The sequence below is a fragment of the Corvus kubaryi genome, unplaced genomic scaffold (assembly GCF_017639235.1).
Source record: "Corvus kubaryi isolate FWS band 111438036 unplaced genomic scaffold, C.kubaryi_AGA036_p1.0 37398, whole genome shotgun sequence".
Classification (NCBI taxonomy): domain Eukaryota; kingdom Metazoa; phylum Chordata; class Aves; order Passeriformes; family Corvidae; genus Corvus; species Corvus kubaryi.
The window spans coordinates 1115608-1132221 of NW_024581137.1; the positions used below are offsets into that span (position 1 = coordinate 1115608).

At 37.6% G+C, this 16614-nt stretch overlaps 1 protein-coding gene across 2 annotated transcripts in view; it reads left to right on the forward strand.

The window, feature by feature from the left end:
* The window catches only part of CTDP1 (CTD phosphatase subunit 1), a 102437-nt gene that overhangs the window by 33625 nt on the left and 52198 nt on the right, over window positions 1–16614 (forward strand). For both annotated transcript variants that reach the window (XM_042042839.1, XM_042042838.1), the window contains exons 9-11: window positions 2930–3071; window positions 5347–5577; window positions 11631–11793. In XM_042042839.1, the coding sequence (XP_041898773.1) occupies window positions 2930–3071; window positions 5347–5577; window positions 11631–11793 (536 nt within the window). The remainder of the gene's footprint in view (window positions 1–2929; window positions 3072–5346; window positions 5578–11630; window positions 11794–16614) is intronic.

The following is a 16614-nucleotide window of genomic DNA, read 5'->3' on the forward strand; positions in this document are numbered from 1 at the left end:
CAAGAGTACACAGTTGTGTTCCCTCATGCAGCTTTCAGTGTGCTGGAGAGTGCAATAGGCACTTTAGAAATGGGGAGGATGCAGAAAGCTTTGGATGTTGTGGAGGTGAGAAAGGTAAGACTTTTGACTCCTGGGAGGTGGGTTTGTGTCACCAACTTTCATAGAATCCTAGAACATTTGGGCTGTAAAGACCACCTAGTTCCAGTAGCAACTTCATACAAAATCATGCCATTTTGGCTTCCATGTTTAAGTTTTCTGTTTTAACCCTGTTGACTAGAAGAAAAATTTACATAGCTCCTCAGCATACATCCACTATAAAACAATCAGACGTATGTGGATGCAGAATGTGGGGGTGAGGAGGAAGGGGCATCAAGATGAAACACCTGACATCGGTGCAGAAACATGAGTTTGAAAAACAGTTGGAGGAAGCCATCTTCTCATGTAATTTCACAGATTTAACATGAGGTGATGGTGCAGTTTTATGGTTTTGTCCAGGTTTCCCCTGATGAAGTCCAAAAGGAGCAGCATAGTCCCATCTGTCCAACCACATCACCAGCTCTGGTTAACTGTTGTGTGTGCTAGTGTATATTGCATTCAGTCAGCTCCAGAGCTGTTATGTGCAGGACAGTATTGCCAGCTGTCTGATATTTGATTCATTATCTAATACCAGGCACAGGTATCTAAACTTCTACAAGACTTCTTGCTCTTGTTGCTTTTTTTTTTGCCTTGAAACTCCTATGGTTATGAACCTGATTTTAGCATCCTCTTTATAACAGCTGTCTTCTTACCTGTCTTTCTTATGTCATCATTGCTTTTCTCCCTTATTCTCAAAAGAAAGTAATGTCCAAGCCAAGTCTTTAACTTCTTCAATCCTTTTTCTCCCAGATCTCTTAAATTGATTCTCCTTCAGAACCTTTGCTTTATTTCCTCTGAAATATACCCTGTGTAGAAATTAAATAGAGCTTTATACATAACTGTTTCTAACTGCAGGTATTTCTACAATTCCTACTGAGGTTAATTAAATATTAATAATACCTCTAGTCAAAGCTCCTTCTGGCACTGTAAACTGGCTCATTTCCAGCAACTGTTGTATGAAATTTCTCTCAGTTGCTTTTGTAACTGATAATTAATTGGAAAACAGATTTCTTAAATCAGGGCATGTATGATTTCAGGGAGTGCATTGACCTCTCTCATTAGGGTTTTATGTTAAAACCTCTTGAACTGCAAAGGTGTGCTGGGTTTAACAGTTGCAGTTCTAAAATTGTTTTCACTAAATCTTTGTTGGACAGTGGTTTTATTTTTATTTCATGGCAAAAATTAAAATATTACATGTCCAGATCATTAGAGGTTTGGACAGGGCTGTATCTTGAAATACTTTTTTTTGTGTTTGTGTTTATCTTGGGTTGTTAAATTAACTTTTTTTTTTTTTTTGCAATGATACTAGTGTGGAGTAAAGCTTTGTATGTACAGCTCTTACATCCTGAACTGTGCAATTGCTTGCATTTACAGCTGAAAAAAGAAGAAATATATTTGTGCACACAACATTGTTTTTTCTTTTAATCTAAATTGAAGAAAAAGCATGTGTATCTAGAGAAAAATGTAGCCCTACTGTATTCCATTGGATTTGGGGGATGAAAGGTAGGGAAACAGAAGCTTTCAGCAGTTTGGTAAAGGGCAGTTATCTCCTGCCCTTTCTGTTTATTTAGTCTTTTAAATTTACAGATGTCTTAAACTGAGCCGTCTAACCAACTAGTTAGGTCAATCCTCAAGTGCATTTCAGTTCATCTGTCTATCCCAGTGGATTGTAGTTCAAGTTGTACAAAGTGCATTAAGTATTTGAGATTAGCTGCTTTGTCTCATCTTCAAATTATGTGAAGAAATATGGGTACTTCAAGATACTCATCTTAATTGAAACAGGTAAAAAATCATGTTGTTAAAATGACAGTGATGAAGATGAAACTCCAGGGAATTGTGATGAAAATGTCAAATTAATTTACCATTCTTGATTCCTTGTCAGATTTGTTCAGAAACTTGATTTTTTAATTTTTTTTTTTTCTGGGGGCTTCATTGTTTTCACATGTGTGAAAACAGACAAGGGCTCATATTATTAGTATTATTATATTTTACTTTGTTTCATTAGTTGTTGTTAACTCACTAGGATTAATGTTTTTTCCCTGATTCTCCTCCCCATCCCACTGGTTGGAGAGAGTTGGTTGGAGGAGTCAATGAGCGGCTGGGATTAAACTACAGCACTGATTTTTGTGCTTTTTGGTAGATTTATAGCAACTTTACTGAGTTTCTCTCTTGTTCTGGCATCCTCAGAGAGCAGAATTTGAGTTCACCTCTTGCAAGCTGCACTGTTGTTAGTTTCACCTGGACTGCATGCTAGCCTTCCATGTTTAACTTCACGTTCTTTGTTCCTGTTTTGGCACAAAGGACTTCTGCCTCCACTTCTGGCAGATGGAGGTTGAGTGGGTGACAGCCTGTTAAAAGGTAGCACGCTGTATGAGCAGGGGACCATGTGTAAAAAAGCTGGTATGATAAGTTAGCCAGGCTTCAACAGCATTGAAAAGCTGCTTCTTGTTAGACTGCTAACAAATAAAAGTGAAGGAGATATAATACAAAAGTTGTATTGTTTGTTGGGCTAACACGCAGAGAAGATGCAGGGATTTTCTGTATAAATCTTAGTGGACTACTTCCATGGTGCCAGTTCTTCAGAAAGTTACGTTCATCCAGCTTGAGGCTGAGGTACTGTGTCTTACTTAGATTCTCACTTTTATTAGTTGTGACTGTTTTGTTGGGTTGGGGAGGAGTGTTGCGTTTTTTTCCCTGTACAATTGGTCACAAAATGTTCTTAGTTTTAACTACACACTGGTTTATCTTCTGTGTTTCTGGGAACACTGTTATGTTATGTTTGACTCTGTAATAGGCACAGAAAAAGTTCGGCAAGCTCAGGACTGCAAGGACCTCCACGTTGTGAACCCTGATTGGCTGTGGAGCTGCCTGGAGCGCTGGGACAAGGTTGAGGAGCAGCTCTTTCCCTTGAAGGATGACTACATCAAAACACACAGGTAAGTGCTAACCTGAGGGAATAGGGGCCATGAAAATAGGTTGTTCATACAGTGATGCTGATTTGTTAATAAATTGGTTTCTGACAAGTTCACAATAGTTATTTATAGCAATTCTTACGGATTTTATGAAAGAACTCCCCATTTTTGTCCATTTCTCTTCTGCTTAAATTGAAGACTGTCAAGGGATCAGGATACAGTTCAGTAACTAGCACAGTGAGGAGAAAACTTGTGGTAACATTTCTTCCTTTAGCAGTTACTGTTGTTAGCTCTTTTAATTTGGAGAAGTTGCCTTTTTCAGTTCATCTGTAAGCTAACATAGGGAGTGTCATCAAGGCGCAGGATCATTCATGCCACCAAAAAATGCACATTCTTCTACTACATGAAGAATTGGTAAAGTATGGCATTTTTTTTTGTGAAATTTGGTAGTGACGAGAAAGAGAAACAGAAAATACCATAGAAAATTCTAAGAAGAATTGGATGGCATGAAGATAGGAGCAAAAACGGGAAGAAAGGAAGTAGTGAGAGGTGGTTTCGGGATGATAAGAAAGTGCTGAAAGAGAAAAGGTAAAAAATAATTAGTGCGCTAGGGTGACAGTAAATAGAAGAGACAGCCAAAAACATTATTAGCAAAGAGGAAGTCAGAGGGCTATTAGAAACAGTCCCCTTCAGGATAGTGGCATGGCTAAAGTAACTCATGACAAGGTACTGTCAAGCCAGCTTCTGCTTCTTGACTTACTTGTTTGACATCTTGCAAGCCTAAGAGAGGATCTTCTCTTCCATGTCTAGGCAGGAAGGAGCCCAGCATATTGGGGTTTCTGTATTAAACTGATACTGGTGTGATTGGCAATGTTAGCGATCTACTTTCTACTTGCAAGATATCCTTTGAGGGCAGAACATGTGTGTGTAAGGCCTTGAAGACACCAAAAGAAGAAACATGTGGAAGTGAGGGCATTTATCAAATGGGACGCTAGGTTGAGACATGGGATCTCTATAAGTTAGGAAAAGACATGTAGCCTGCTTATGGCTTGACTAAAATACTTAGTCTTTAAAAAGTACTATCAGATGGTTTTTAATCAAACTTTGGAATATTTGCATGGGATGCTTAATTTGTCTCAGAGACCTGACCCTGCAAAGTTTGTATTAGAAACCTGGACAGTGGCTTGTAAGCGTTGTTTTTTGTCTAGATGAATGTTAGTTTTCCTCCCTCTACTAATTTACTCTTCCATTTTACTGAAACATGAAAATTTTTCCTTCTTCTGTGTTTCAAATGCAATATATCTTAGCTTCATACTGCACCCCCACCCAGGCTTCAGTCAGTAAGGTATCTATCTTAATGCAAGTACTTTTACTTTAATCCTGTGTGTGCAGCAACTTTGGAAAAGATTTTCTCCTTAATGAAGCTGCTTGAAATAATGGTTATGGGTCCAGAGTACTTATAAACTAGGGGAGGGATGAAGTCTGAGCAAATATTTGCATGTAAAATGAACTCAAGATAGCAAGAAAAGAGTAGGTAAACTTGGAATTGGTTTACCATGTTATTGCTACAAGACTGCTTCAGAAACGTCCATAAAAGCATCTGGTAAAAACTTCTAATATTTGTAACAAGTTAATTGGATCTTTTTTTAGCATAACACAGCTTTCATGGAGCATAACATGCTGTTTTATTTGATGATTTTTAAAAATTAATTTCCTTGCCTTTTTTTTTTGTGGCTCTTCATCATAATTGGATAGTATGCCATAATGGTGATTCCTGCAGACTAATCTCTGAATGTTTCTGCTGACACTTCTAAAGTTATGTTTTTAAAATGCAGCAGGGTGATCATAGGCAGCTTAGTATTTTAAAAAATTAGTTAGGATGACTTGCAAATTAATACTACATGTTTATTTTCTCTCAGAGCTAGTTTGGAGAGCAAATACAAAGATTGATACAATAGCCTGCTTTTCTCTTTGTTGCATATATGCAGATTATCATGCTATGCTAATTGGGTTGCTGTTACTACCTGAAAGCTATTTCAGTAACTTTATATGTTTAGACAATTTTTAAGGCACACTAATTCATATCTTAATAATTTAAATATGTTGGTGTCTTGTATTTGCAGTTTTCTCTTTTAAATTCAGTGAGACTTTAATGAGGTGAAGAAATGTTTCTGTAGAGATTTTCCAAACCATTTCCCTCTTTTGCTTTAGAAAAAAATGGAATGCTCATTTTTTACGTTCTGGTTAGATAGCTCATTTAAATTTCTAATGCAATTTTTTTCTGAACTTCGTCTAACAGAGAAAATAGCCCTGCCACATTTCCTGATACACCCAGCACATTTCAGACAGCTCTGTTTCATCCAACACCCATCCATCCGAAGTCTCAACCTGGTCCTGAAGTTCGACTTTATGATCCTAACACTGGAAAGCTGATCAGGAAAGGCACACAGACGTCTGGGCAGTCAATGTACATCCAGTCTCCAGCTCCTCCCATCACCTTGCCAGTCCACGGTGAACACTCATCCTTCAGGTACCTAAAGCATAGCTAAGAGTCACATTTATCTACGTTTTTAGATTCTGTAGTAAATCTTACTGTCATTATCCCTTCATTTGATCAAATTGTCATTTTTGCTTTACTTATGTTGTTTGCTTTCTAAAAAAGGAAATGAGCGCAAGTGAATAATCAGCTGAAGTGAAGACAGGATGCTATGATTCCAGATGCTTTTTGTGCCTCACCGAAGTGCAACTGGAAACCTCAAACCAAAGAAATTCAGCGTGTAGTTTTTGTGTATTCTAAAGAATGTTACACTGACTGATCTCTGAAGTGAGGCAGCTTGATGTTTCTTAGTAGGTCTTAGAATACTGGATTGTTTTTTGTTTATGAAATATACCTGATAGCATTTGGCTCTTGTATATAAAATTTTCCTCTTCACCTAATTCCTTCAAATGGGGCATTAACTTTGTTTTTGAGGCATATCAGAAGTGATGGAAGAGGTGTGTAGCTGACTGAGCATTGTGAAATAAGGCCATATGGCTGAGTGCTTTTTACTAATTCTTAGATCATTAAGTCAAGACAATAATTCAGGAGGAGGAAGAGACAGACTACTTTTTGAAGTACAAAGGTTAGCATCTGGACTTCATCAAAATTCGTGTAAAGCTGCAAAAACACCCTTGTCTCGTTAGGATGCGTAAAATATCTAGAATTCATCCCCAGTTATCTAAATAAAAGATCTGACTTTCTGGAAGGCTTGTTGATTCCAGTGGTAAAGAAGTATCCAGTTAAAGTCAAAGCTTTTCTTTGTGAAGTGTGATCAGCATTCCCTTGTACAATGTGATCAGAGTATAGCAGTTATTACAAAGCAATTCAGTTTTTAAAAAATGTAAATCACACCTAAAAATGCACACAGTTTTCTACCTTTCTTCTTCCTTCCCTGCCACTTCAGCAGTGTTATCACTTGTAAAGATTTAGGATAGTAGTGTAGCTTATTATGTTTCCACTCTATCTTCATGTTGTTAAATATTTCAACCTGGTTTTTTTCAGTTATTATCTATTTGTAGCCTTTTTCTTATTTCAGCTTTCCTGTTGCTGTCAACACAGGTTTTTTGAGTTTCTCTTGTTCGTGAAGATGTCCTGTTTTCAGTTCCTTCTTAACTGTGTCTTTTAAAGTCTGTTTTAGTTTACTGTGACGTGGTAAATGAGCGTTAGAAACTTTATATAATCAAGGCACAGCGTGTATCTAGAGAGGAGCTGAAAAGCTTTTGGGTTTTTTGGTCAGTTACTGTGGAACGGAATTTTTCTAGAAATAAAGCTGGGAAAGTTGTACCTATATGTAATTGTCACATTTGTAAGATGCTTCAGTGTGATGGGTTATGTTGATATTAATGCATCATTGGATGCTTTCAAAAGAATAGGTTTTAATGGTTTCCCTACCTTTGTCAACAACTTGATGAAGAGTTTGTCCACACCTAAGCCTATTTTTCCTAAATGCTGAGGTGCTTCTTGAGTATCTTATTGAAAAGGAGAGAAATGTACTTTAACTGTCCTCTGAGTTTCATAGAGCTTCAGACAGGTTTTGAGGGTAGAGTGAGGCTGTGTCTCCTTTCTACTCCTTTTATTTCACTTCAGTGGTTTTTTTTGTGACTGTCAGTGCTCAGAATTGAGATGTTTTCATCTAAAACTGTGAATGCAATTACTCCGTGCTGCAACTTCACCCCACAACTAAGCAGCTGTAAGAAAAGAGATGAGCATAAGGTCTTACGCTGAGAAAAATTGTTTTCATTCTCATTTCCTGTTGATTTGGTTCTAGCAGTGAAGTTGGTGACCTGTAAGTGCTAATCTCTTAATTGGGGCACATTTCTATTCCCCAGAGCAGTTCTACCTTCTTCTGTTGAGATCCTGAGGAGTGTTTTGGCAAAGTCTAAGGGAAAAGCAAGGCAATGTTTAAATACCACAGTGCAGGCAGAGCAGGAAGGCTGTGAACAAGTAACAAAAAGCCAAATAGAAACAGCTTTGCTATGTCTTCTTGAATGAAGAAAAGCTGAGGCAGTAGTGTATGCTTTGTCTTAATGCATACATCAGTGATAACTTTTTTATAAAGCTTCACATCCACTTTAAAATTTGATATAATACTTGTCTTAAGAGAAAACTACATTAGTGCAGCAGTTTACTGGTAGAGGACAATGTATTTTGTGTCCTGACAGACTTAATGTGCTCCCTTGTTCACATTCTACAGAAAGAGGGGAATATTTGTAACTAAACCATTGAATTTAAGCAGAGTCAAAGTTGTTGGCACTCACAGCTGCTTCTGTTGTGGGTGGGTGTAGTCGAAGCCTCCAATAATCCTCTTTGATAGTTTCTCAAATCTTCATCTGATTCTGCATTTCAGATAGTGGGAAACAGAATTGGACTGCTGTGAGTGGAAGCCCTTGGGGACGTGGTAGCTGCACATGGCATAGCAATGGTTCTTGGTCTCTTAGTCTAAGAATAGGTGTCCTTGTGCTTGAGAGAACCTCTTCCTTGCAGGACTGGTAATTGCAAAGGGCTTCAAGTTATCTGAATACCATTTTATAAGAACTGTTTCAGTTCTCACTGTGTTGGATTTCAACATTTTTGGTTTATTTCTGGGATTCAACTTGAAACATAGTTTAAAATAGGATATAATTAATTTAAATATGTACATGCAATTTGCAGTGAAACTGTCACCAGTGAATTACAGATGGTTCAGTTAATGTAGTCAACATTTCAAGTGACAGGTCTTGCTATTGTGCTCAGCTCTGAGACTTGAGTAGCTTCTTTTTTGTCATGGCTGTTGCAGCCCAAGTGGAAGGGTGACAAAAAGTTTGCAGCTGTAGTAGAAGGGAAGGGAATGCAATGCTGCTCAGGGGCTGCTGGCGGCCAGCAGCTCTTCTCTGTCTGAGAACAGGAGGGATTCCTCTCTAAAAATAACCTGCTTTTCAGAGCTTTGACATGCCTTATGTATCTCAACAATTTGCATTTCATACAGAAGCAATATTCTACAAACATTGCAGTAAACACTAAAGTTGTAACGGGTCATGAGATGTGTAATGTAGTGTTGTTCAAACTAATGCAAAAGCTAATGACAGCTTGGACTAGAATAAAGAAAAAAGTTATACTGCAAGTTACATTTTAGTGAACACTAGTAATACACTAACAGATGAGGCAAGGCTTAAAATATGGGTGTCATTTACATGTGAGAAGTTAAAAGTGGCACCCTGGTTTAAAATAATGCTAAGATGCACCGAATGCTTGGTTTGAAGAGGTGTGTCAAGATGTTGGTGGCTGAAGCCATACTTGAAGATTTGAATAAATTACTTTAACTTACAACATTTCCTACTTAATGTTATCAATATTGTTATGATAGCAAAAATATGAAGTGCCAAATTGAACATGTGACTGAAATTTTAGTATTTTTAACACTTCCATGATGATAATGTTATTTTAGCTTTTACCCTGATGTTGTATCAAGGAAAGTGCTTGTTACCTGCACAAATGGTGAATCCACTCTGCACATATATGTCCTTGTGCATGTAAGACTGGCAAGCACCAACCAACCTCTGCAGGGTTGAATATGGTGTTATTTTTTAAGAAGTACTCATGAATCTCATTTGATTAGAAATAAATGCAAATTCCTGCCTTTTTATGTCTTTAATTTTTATTGAACTTTACAAGCAGCTGAAAATGTAAAAGCCTAAAAAATATTTTTAACAAAATAAAAATGTCTTACAAACCTTAAAGACTTTGTTTCACATTGCTTTTGGAATGTTTCATGGGAAGGCCCAGTGTTTCTTATCTAGTAGCAGTGGGAAAATACTGGGAAAAGCAGAAGCCTTTAGAAGCTATTAATACAGTTATTTTACAGTTAATATTTGTATGTAATGTAGTCAAGTATGATCTCACACTCTCTTGTGCAAAAGGAGACGTTCTCGTCAACCATATGATAATGTGTTCTTTAAAAATATGCTTGATTTATTTCTAGTCTTAAGAAAATCTGCTTGGCTGCCCTGCTACATATAACTTCTCTGTAATTCTTGGAATGGTCAAGATTGTCATATTTTTAATAGAGTTGTGTCTATTAAAGTTGTATGTGATGTCTATGGCTTCTTTTTTGCCATTCTCTGTTTTGCTAAGAATGTAAATGGCATCACTGCTTTTCCTGCCTAGGTTACCTATTAAAAAGGCATGGAAATCATAATTTAAAAGAACTTTTTGGAGAATATAGTGGAATTCTGTATTATTTTCATCATCTATCTATGAAAATTACTTTTCGAGAGAATTTAATAGCAAAAGAAAATAGTGTGGTCTTTAAAATAGAAAATGTAGTAGAGGGGAGAAAAAATCACCCAACCCAAAAACTTAGCAGTGGTGAGAAACTCTAGCAAAAAAATAGTTTGATTAGTTCATTTCCACAGCATCCAAATTGTTTTAGCTTCACAAGAAATTCCGCTATACAGAAATAAGAGACCACAAAGGGGCATGTGTCTGCTGTGCTGCTGAGTTGTGCTGTGCTGATGGGGGTCTTCTGCAGCAGATAGTGCAGATCTGGGTAGCATGGCAATGCCTTGGCTCTTTTCCTTCACTGCCTCCCATTCAAAAGAAGAATGCAAATTTCCTGCACATATCAATGGGATCTGAGAAGAGAAGTGTGTATTTGGGAAATACGAGCTCTCAAAATGAGCAAAATTGACAGGTTTGTATGGCTTTCAGATTTCATACATTCTGGAATTTTAAGTACTGAGGTAAAAAAACCCTTGATATTTAGATAACCTTCTTAAGAAGTTATCAAGGTCACAAAAGGAGAAACAATTTTGTAGGACCTTACCTATGACTGACTGAATTTGCATAAGTTATTAGTGGCGTTTTTTTGTGGGGGACTCTTGGTCTAAAGCTGTTTCTTGTAAATCCCGGCTTGATGAAAATTAGCCATTCTGCATAGAAACTCTGCTGAGCAGAGACTACACTGTACCCTTTTTCAGTCACGGTCACCCTCAGAAACAGGTTGATGGTCTCTCACCTAGTAGATGCAGCTTGAAACTGCTTGTGATTTCAAATACAGTCACTTTTATACCTGGTTGTGGTAGTCATTCTCCAAATGCAGTCTTATGGTAATATAAATAATTTGTGACTCATGAGCTATGACTTTTGAACTGGATTCTGGGTGGTGCTAGGCCGCTATAATTTGTTCCAGGAGGCTAAGTACTAAGACCAGTACTTGTAGCTAATCTGTATTGTATAGTAATTTTAGCTTCTACAAGTCTTTAGTACTTAAGTAATAGTCACAGAAAAATTTACCCAAGGAAGGTAGAAGTCTCCTGCTGTTGTTCTACGTGTAGTCTATCTTTTTATTACTATCATAAAGCAATTCCCATGAAGCTTTATTTTATCATTTTAATGAATAATTTGATAATCTTTTTTGTACCTGCATGTTTGAATTAAGTACAGCAATTAACAATGTGATAGAATACAGACTAAAAGAAAAAGCTGTCATATTTCAATAGACTAGCCTAAAAGAAATATTGCCTGGTTTGCATCTTGTCCAGGCTTAGCGTGTGGGAAATGTCTAAAGGTTGACACTGCAGAAGTGCACTTTCTACATGCAGAACTCTTGTCTGTAAGGTTAAGAAATAGAAGGGTATGCTTAGAGACTCAAAATTAAAAGCCTAGCATAGATCAGGAAAAATGCATTAGAACGTAGGCATTGCTTTCAGAATGATAAATGTGTCAAGTGATGGAGAAACTCCACTTGTGCAGGAACATTAATGTGTTTTAAAAGCAACACTTCTACAACTACTGAAGCTCCTGGCAACAAGAAAGGTTTGATGATTACTTAAAAGAACAGTGCAAAGGCAAGAGAGTGAGTTCCTTGTCAAAGGCAGAATAAAAACTTAAGCTGTCAGACTGAAAATAAAAGCATTAATCGGGAGACTTGACCAACCTGTTGATGAACACAGAGTTTTATTAAGCGAAGTCGTAGATATGGGGCACTCATAAATTGTTTATAGGGTTTTATTTGTAGCTCTGAATCAAGTAAATATTTCTTATGTGAGACCCCTGAATTTTTTCAGAGTTGTTCAGCCACATCAACAGCAGATGTTTGAAGAAGACCTACCAGTAAGTGAAAATGAAGAGCAGCCTGGTCCATCTAAGAGGAAACGCCAGCCAAGTATGTCTGAAACAATGCCCCTGTACACTCTATGTAAAGAGGATTTAGAGAGTATGGATAAAGAGGTGAGCATAACTGATTCTGACAGATTTCTAACATAAGTTTTAACTTCTGTTAAATTATGCATGTGTATGAACTGACCTTGTATGCCACTACAGTAACTTTAAATAAAAGCCCCAGCAGACAAAAGTATGGTTCAGGCTAAAATGGAGTTCTGTTCTGCAAAGCAGAACAAGTATGTAAGTAGACCTTTAAAGTAGAAATATAGGCTGTTCACGTTTAACGTGTTTTCGGAGTTGCTCTGTGGATAGCTTTGCCACGTGTCACTTCAGAGAAGTTTTGCTCTGGGGTTTTTTTACAGTAAATCTCAAAATAATCTGGACAAAAGTCAGTGGTGGGATGGGAGAAGAGAGGTCTGCAGATGTAAAAGGCACAGGCTGTATGGAAGATCAGGGAGACAGACTAGAGCATAGAGCCTCATTATCCATAGACATGTAATTGCAGTGTTGTTAAGTCATAACTATAATTGTTTTACAGATGAAGGGAACTTTCTGTTGCAGAGAGAACTGCACATCTTTCATGCAAAAGCACATTATTGCAATTCATTGTGAACCTCTAGCTGCTCACTTTTTGTTTATAGTTCTATGCGCTTTTTTCAAATGAGCCACCAGCTTACATAATATTAAATGATTCATAGAAGAAAATTACCTATCACTGCACCATGTTTTCATGAATTTATCCTCTGTGACTTCACTATAAAATCTATTGACCCTGGAGCTTGAATGCATCTTCAAGCTTACATAGTTCACTGCGGTGGGGACAGGAACATATAACTTGCCATGTTCTTGTGATTAAACTCATTCCAAGGTTCTAGCTGTAACAGGCTTTGAGTTATCTTCAGGAAATGTAATAAAAGTGTGAGAAAGGAACTGCATCTTTCACCAACAAAAGAAAGATTTTATATATACAGTACAGGGTAAATTCGAGATGGGCTTTTGGAAGAACTTTAAACTGGTATTCTAGGGAAATGTCCGATAACTTTCAACTGCTGTGATGACCTCCTTTGAATTTCAGGTGACTTCAAGCTTTTAACTTTACCTGGTAGCTCTTGGAGTTGACAACTTTTGATTTCTTTTGCTTTTTGTTCTAAAGTGTTTTGCCCATTTGATCTCAAACTTTACCAGAAATAGTATTTCTTCTTGTCATGATACCAGTCCCTGAATCCATCTGTGCCTTCCATCTGTATCATCAGTGATACTTAAAGACAATTGGTATTATGGGTTGCGTTTCTGATTTTATGTACTAACATTTTTTCTAATCATGTGGCTTTTGAAAAATATTAATGAATTGTTGATGCAATGTGTGCACTGAGTCAAAATGAAGTGTGCATGTTATTCAGACTCACTGCATAAAGTATTTATTGTTCTGTTTTTAAAGATACTGTTTGGAAACCTTCTAAAAAGTCTGAATCTTTTGGCACCATTCATTTAGTGATTGATCGCTCTCTGCTGCTACATTTATGACTAAAGAAATTAAAGCTTTTCTACTTCTCCTACAAATATAAACATCTTAATTTACAGTTATTTGTTTTTAAATTATGCTTTTGCTGAAGCAGCATATTGTGCTTGGAAACTAGACTATGTGAACTTCAGAACAAATGAAGCCCAAATTCCAGTGACTCTTTTTTTTTCATAGTTGACTTAGCTTTGGTTCCAGGAGTATGATTTGAGGTTACAGTTGCTGCCAAAAGTTTTCCCTTCCACCAGTCTCTGTTCCTTGGGCAGCTGAACCAGTAGGGGGGGTATGTTTGGGGCTTGTTTGGTGCAGAAGCAGGGTGGGATTTTCTTGGTATTTTAGCTTCCCCATGTGATTTTTATCAAGGATCAAATACTAGGGTTGAGACATGGAGGAAGGGAGCACACAGGATATATGTCAGGGAGGTTGAACTGGATGTGGTAGTCCCAGCAGGTCATTGTCTCCTGGGAGCTGACTGTAAAAGAGAGGCAAGGAAAACTTGGGACTGCTAGCATCACCTTAGTAAAGGTGTTGTGTTCATGTAGAAGGAATGTAACACAAATAATAAAGCAGGATTTTATCGCCTTATGTGGGAGTACACTTAGGAAACAGAGATGATGTGTGATAACATACTCTATAAAATATAAAAGTTTCGTGGAGTGTACACAAGAGAGTCTGCTGTCAGGAACATTATCAAATAAAGTGAAAATAAGCTTGATAAGCCTTGCTTGTTGGGACTCAGTTCATTTTGGTCACACTGTGACTGGTTTAACTTCCAGAGAAAGGTGTTTGCCCCCACCTCATTCTTTATCAAAACATGTTAAAGGGTAAGAACCTTTCTGGAATCAGATTGTCACTAAGATATGTGAAATTTCTACTTTTGCTTCATTGGTATCCGTTCAAGTGGCTATGGCAGGCACAAGAACTACAGCTGACTGCAGACTGCCTGGGCAGAGCAAGGGAGTCTGTTCCGGTCACAGCAGTGACTTCTTGCTCCACAACTTGGGTGCTCATACTGAGGCTGTTTGAGTTAGGAGTATGTGTTCCAAGGAGAGGAAAAGCAAGTTCCAGCGGGGCTTTGCTGCAGTGTAAGCCATGCCAGGCTCAACTGCTGTGTCCCTGTCCCAAGCCACTGTTGGTAATCATAGGACCCTATGCCAAGCCAGCTCAGGGAGCTGGTTGGGACAGAAAAGATCCATTTCCAGGTTAATCTTCATCATTTCCAGCTTCCTGAAATAACCCACCATTGCTGCTGCATGAGTGCTAGTGCCAGGAGCAGGCAGAAGATGGGTAGAGCTGGGAATGAGAGTGAAGGCAGCACTGCATTTAACGCTTCAAAACTGCTTTAAATCCTCAGTATTTCTACCGAATTCTCTCACAAAATCAGGTAAGATCAAAAGGAGTCTTTTAGCTTTAGGCACTGGGATTTTTTTTCAATGAAATTAAATAGGAAATGCAAGCATTCATATATACTGTTTCTATGGGTATAAGTAGCAATAAATAACTTGGCAGTTAACATCTAAAGAAAATGTTGCTTTTTCTTTGCAAAAATCTGTGAAAGGCTACACAGCCCCTGGCAATACAGAATTTGCATGTCGTTTATATGTGAGAGAGTTTTGTTAGAAGAATCAAAATGAAAGCTGATAAAGATAATTTAATTATGATCTATTCCCAGACTAAATCCCTTTCCTTCCTTAACCTATTTAAAAGTGTGTTTGTCACTTGTACTGGTAAAAAAGCTGTAGCTGTTTGACTGTTCCATTGGGAAGAACTACCATGAATAGGCATCTGTATTAAAATTTGATCTTATGTAGAGTTTTATCTTATTTTTTCAGTTGTAGTTGTGCTATGGATACCAAGTAAATCAAAAGAAATGAATAGCATTTTAGCTATTGGGTTGCAGTTTAAGGTCACTTAGCCTTTTGTATCTTTTTCAGTGCCAAAGATCTGGGAGATCCAATGGTAGCTTCCTTTCCCTCTGACGTGGAGGACTGTTAGAATTTTAGAGAAGTGGAAGCACAAGAGTGTTCAATGTAGTAGAATTGCCATTCAAAGGCAATTGCCAGATCAGAGTAAGTGCATAAGGAATGTATCCCTACTTGGGAAATATGCAGCCTCCTGGTGCTGCTGCCTCACAGTTGAGAGAATGTTTTCCCCCTTTTCTGTACTAGTCTGACACAGGTGCTTTCCAACTGATTGTTGCTGTTTGTCTGTGTTACAGAACGGTAAAGGACAGCAGAATTCAACACTGCCGGTCAAATTAGCTTGTTTATAGTCATTTTTACAGGACTGGATAATTTTTTACTTCTAAATAACTGGTTATCTGCTACATAACATGCAAAAGATCATTCCATAAAAATGCTTTTTATATAGAATTTTATCTAGTATGCTGGAATCTTCACGAAAGAAAAATCTTTAAAGAAATGGTTTCCAAACACTTAAATGCAGTTAACAACTAACTAGAAACCTCTTGTCCATAATAGCTGTTCCAGGATGACTTTTGTTTTCTCAAGATCAGTTCTATCACTTTACAGGAAAGTTACCTACTTTTGCTTTCACTGTCTGTGTTGGAAAGTAACTGTTGCAGAAGCCTGTCCTGTAGGGAGAAGAAACTGGGCTGTCTGCAGCTCTTCTTTTTCCCCATTTCAGCAGGAATGGACTTGTTCACCTGCAGGAGCCTTTGTTACACACTTTGGGATTGACTGTGTGGCACTGTCATCCTTTGTCAGGGCTAGGTGGAAATTCCTGACCTACCAGTCAGTACAATGTTGTGTGGATCTGCTGTAGTTTACTGAGAAAAAACAGAAAGTGGAATCCAGGCTTCAGATGACTCTTACTTGTTTCCAGAAATAAGATCTATTAGCTAAAGCAAGTTGCGCAAAAGAAGGGGATGACATACGAACCACGTGAAGACGTACATGTCTTCATAACTGTTTATCTCAGTACAGGATGCCATGTAGCTCTCATTCCCAGAGGTTACTCATGGATCATCTTGTGAGCCTATTTCTTCAGAACTGATTGCTAATTCCTTTTCATTAGGGATCATTTTCTGCTAAATTTGTATTCCTAAATTATATTTGGAGAGAACCTTACGATGGGGATAGTATCATGCACAGTTACTTAGTTAAGTTGACCTAATCCTAAGTGTTGTGTCCTGTGTGTTATAAATAAGCAGTTTTACGTACTAATTGCTTCCTGATGGACCTTGACTTTGCTTTTCTGTAAAATGTATTCTTTCTTTGTGGTACCTGTTGCAGACACAAAAGGTGGTTTTTAGCCTTGTGCATTGTGCTAACTTCTTTTAAAAATGAGTCAGCTTTATATAAAGATTTTCCCTTTTTTAAGTGTCCCTTTCATAATTAGGTTTACAT